Here is a 3,934-nt window from a genome sequence, read left to right on the forward strand (position 1 = left end):
TGAGAGGCTCCCTGGAGGAGGTGGGATTGGAGAGAGCCTCCCCACCACCAGACTCTTGACAGCACCCACCCTCCTGCCCCAGGATCATCGACGGTGTGACGTACCCAGGGAACATCAAGCAGAAGGATGCAGCCCAGAAGCAGTACAGTGCGGCCGTGGCCAGAGGGGAGAGCGCTGGCCTCGTCAAGTGAGCCCAAGGGGGTGTGGGAGACCCCAGTGGGGGTTGGGCAGAAGTCGCCCCTGCCTGTAGTTCTGCTCCTGCCTCCAGTGTCCATACCCTACCTGGCCTGGAGGGGCAGGCCTGATGCCCTCCTCCCCCAGGGCCACTGGGAGAAAGATGGAGCAGTTCCAGGTGTCGGTCAGTGTGGCCCCCGCTGCCAAGGTCACCTTCGAGCTGGTGTACGAGGAGTTGCTCAAGCGGCGCCTGGGAGTGTATGAGCTGCTGCTGAAGGTGCAGCCCCATCAGCTGGTCAAGCACCTGCAGGTACCTGGAACTGCCTCCTCTAAGGAGGCCTCCTGGGTGACCCCTGTGCAGCCGAGGGTGGCCCCCCTGTCCCCTCAGCCTCCTGTGAGGCCCAGCCCTGGCTCCTGGCTAACCCAGTGACCCCCTTCTTCTTCTAGATGGACATTCACATCTTTGAGCCTCAGGGCATCAGCTTTCTGGAGACAGAGAGCACCTTCATGACCAATGAGCTTGCAGATGCCCTCACCGTTTCACAGAACCAGACCAAGGTGGGCCTGCCACAGCGGGTAGGAGGGGAGGGTACCGAGGGGCCTGTCTTCCCGCTGCCCTGTGAGCCTGGGTCCCAGAGAGTGGGACAATTGGGCAGAATCTCTCGGCTGGCTGACTACTGAGGTCTCTGTGTCCGCGCTGACATGAGGCAGATGAGGAGGGCAAGGCCTAGAGGAAGATGGCGGGTGCTGATTTGAACCTGTGGTTAGGGGGCGACTGGGAAAGGACACTGACATTAGGGTCCCAGGACCAGGGGGAAAGGAGGAGGCTGGATCATACACATCCTGAGCCCAGGCTCTGCTCACATGGCTCCGGAGCAGAGGCTCCTTGCTCACACCTATCCACTGTACTGAGGCCGTCCACCTGACAGCCCAGCCTCAGAGAAAGTTCCCTGGGATTTGACCTACGGGGGAGTTCTCATCCCGGGTGATTCTCAGGTGGGGTGAGGGGTGTGAGTGTGGCCTCGCTGCTCCCCGACATCAGCCCACTCGGTCATTCCTCCAGGCTCACATCCGATTCAAGCCAACGCTCTCCCAGCAACAGAAGTCTGCAGAGCAACAGGACACAGTCGTGGATGGCGACTTCATCATCCGCTATGATGTGAACCGCACCCTCTCTGGAGGCTCCCCAGGCTCTGCTCACATGGCTCCGGAGCAGAGGCTCCTTGCTCACACCTATCCACTGTACTGAGGCCGTCCACCTGACAGCCCAGCCTCAGAGAAAGTTCCCTGGGATTTAACCTATGGGGGAGTTCTCATCCCAGGTGATTCTCAGGTGGGGTGAGGGGTGTGAGCGAGGCCTCGCTGCTCCCCGACATCAGCCCAGTCGGTCGTTCCTCCAGGCTCACATCCGATTCAAGCCGACGGTCTCCCAGCAACAGAAGTCTGCAGAGCAACAGGACACAGTCGTGGATGGCGACTTCATCATCCGCTATGATGTGAACCGCACCCTCTCTGGAGGCTCCATTCAGGTGCGTGGGCTCCAGGGGAGAGCAGAATAACCAGGAAATCCATCCGTCCTCAGGAGCCTGAGCCTGGCTGTTGCCAAAGAAAAGGCAAAAAAACTGCTCCTGCCAGTCAGTGTGCAACGAAGGCAACAGACAGAAATCACGCGGTTTAGTTATGCTGTCCCTGAAAGAACTCCCTTTCAGAGGCAGAAAGTTTCATCTGCTAAATAAGGTTTATTACCTCTAAACCGCCTCAGATATTCAAACAAATAGGGAGCAAAGTGGAGTAGAGTTCTAGTGGGTCATGCATAGCAGGGAATGTTTCAGCAAAAGAGTAGCTACACTGGGTGAGTGGGAAGAGATCAACCAAAAGACTTGTATGCATATATACAAACCCATGGACACAGACAATAGGGTGGTGAAGGACTGGAGGGGGTGGCAGACTAGAAGAGGTCAATGGGGAAAAAAGGGGGACATATGTAATACTTTCAACAACAATGATAAAAAAAATATGACGAGGATTTGGGGAGGTTATCAGTGGGACTGTGACAGAGGAGCTTAAAAGGAGGAGAGGATGGGGACCTGGGGGTTTGGGGTAAGGAGGTGGGTTGGGGCAGGGCAGCGCTGTAGCTCTAATCTCACCTGGGGTGTGTCTCACTCTGGTCATAGATCGAGAATGGCTACTTTGTGCACTACTTTGCCCCCGAGGGCCTCTCCACGATACCCAAGAATGTGATCTTCGTCATCGACACGAGTGGCTCCATGATGGGCAAGAAAATCCAGCAGGTGGGTACCACAGGCCAGGGTAGGGCCCTAAAAACTCTCAGATGCCTCATACCGTCAGCTCTGGTCTAGCAGGCAGACCCTCCCTCCTCCATCTTCTTGGGTAGGAGGCTGCCAGATACCCAGGATGGAGCTGGTCCTGCCCCTGGAGCATTCACCATGTTCCCACTGCAGGTGTGGGCCTGGGGGTGCAGCCCAAGGGCACATGAACCCCCAAGGAGGTCCCACTGAGACACACACCTTGTTTCCCCTTCCCCTGACCAGACTCGGGAAGCCCTCATCAAGATCCTAGAGGACCTCAGGCCCGAAGACCACTTCAACCTCATTAGCTTCAGCAATAAAGCAAGCCAGTGGAAGCCATCGCTGGTGCCAGCTTCGACCCAGAACGTGGAGGAGGCCAAGAAATATGCTAACAGCATCCAGGCCCAGGGAGGTGAGCGCCAGGGCAGCCCTGCAGGGTGGGGGCATCCGGGCACGAGCTCCACCTGAGAGCCATCCTGAGATTGTGTGCCCCTCAGGAACCAATATCAACGATGCAATGCTGTTGGCTGTGCAGCTGCTGGACAAAGCCACCCGGGAGGAGCAGCTGCCCTCAGGGAGCGTCTCCCTCCTCCTCCTCCTCACTGATGGCGACCCCACTGTGGGTGAGGGCACAGCAGCAACTCCAGGGCACACTGCCCAGAGGGCATCGCTGGGGCTCCATCCTGGCTTGCTGTGGGACCTGGGGAAGGGAGGGGGTCCCTGAGGCCTCTCTGGCTCTGAGATTCCAAAAATATCCCCTGAGCAAATCCCTGTTTTCTCACCCTTGTCCCCAAACACTGGGTCCAGGCGAGACCAACCCCACAAAGATCCAGAGGAATGTGCAGGAGGCCATAGGCGGTCAGTACAGCCTCTTCTGCCTGGGCTTTGGCTTCGACGTCAGCTACGCCTTCCTGGAGAAGCTGGCGCTGGACAACGGTGGCCTGGCTCGGCGCATCTACGAGGACTCGGACTCCGCCCTGCAGCTGCAGGTGCCAGCCTACCCCTGAGGGCTGGGTGAGTCAGGGACGAACTGGCCTGCCCCCGTGACACACCCCACTCTGCAGGACTTCTACCAGGAGGTGGCCAACCCCCTGCTGACCACAGTGACCTTCGAGTACCCAGGCAATGCCGTGGAGGAGGTCACGCAGGACAACTTCCCGCTGTTCTTCAAGGGCTCCGAGATGGTAGTGGCCGGGAAGCTCCGGGCCCAGAGCCCTGATGTGCTCTCAGCCACAGTCAGCGGGCAGCTGGTGAGTGTGGCCAGCCATCCTGGCGTGGAAGGGTGGCTGCAGCAGGCATTCAGAGGGGCTAGGTTCAAACTCCAGCCTGTCAGACTCCAGCCCACTGACCTTGGGCAAGTGACAAAGTGCCCTCTGCCACCATGGGGGACTCCAGACCCCACTGCATGGGCTGGTGGTGGAGATTCCATGAGATAATGTCCTGATTCTCCT

At 58.5% G+C, this 3,934-nt stretch overlaps 1 protein-coding gene across 1 annotated transcript; it reads left to right on the top strand.

Moving 5' to 3' along the window:
• Positions 1-62: 62 nt before the first annotated feature.
• Positions 63-3,934, top strand: LOC102239634 (inter-alpha-trypsin inhibitor heavy chain H4; the record flags this gene model as incomplete). The annotated part of the gene is made up of 9 exons (XM_005857294.2): positions 63-187; positions 322-484; positions 622-732; positions 1,575-1,703; positions 2,349-2,465; positions 2,727-2,895; positions 2,981-3,106; positions 3,291-3,472; positions 3,548-3,934. Coding segments are annotated over 9 exons (1,494 nt in total), but the record flags the coding sequence as incomplete, so codon positions are not given.

Source organism: Myotis brandtii, unplaced genomic scaffold, assembly GCF_000412655.1.
Source record: "Myotis brandtii unplaced genomic scaffold, ASM41265v1 scaffold10951, whole genome shotgun sequence".
Lineage (NCBI taxonomy): Eukaryota > Metazoa > Chordata > Mammalia > Chiroptera > Vespertilionidae > Myotis > Myotis brandtii.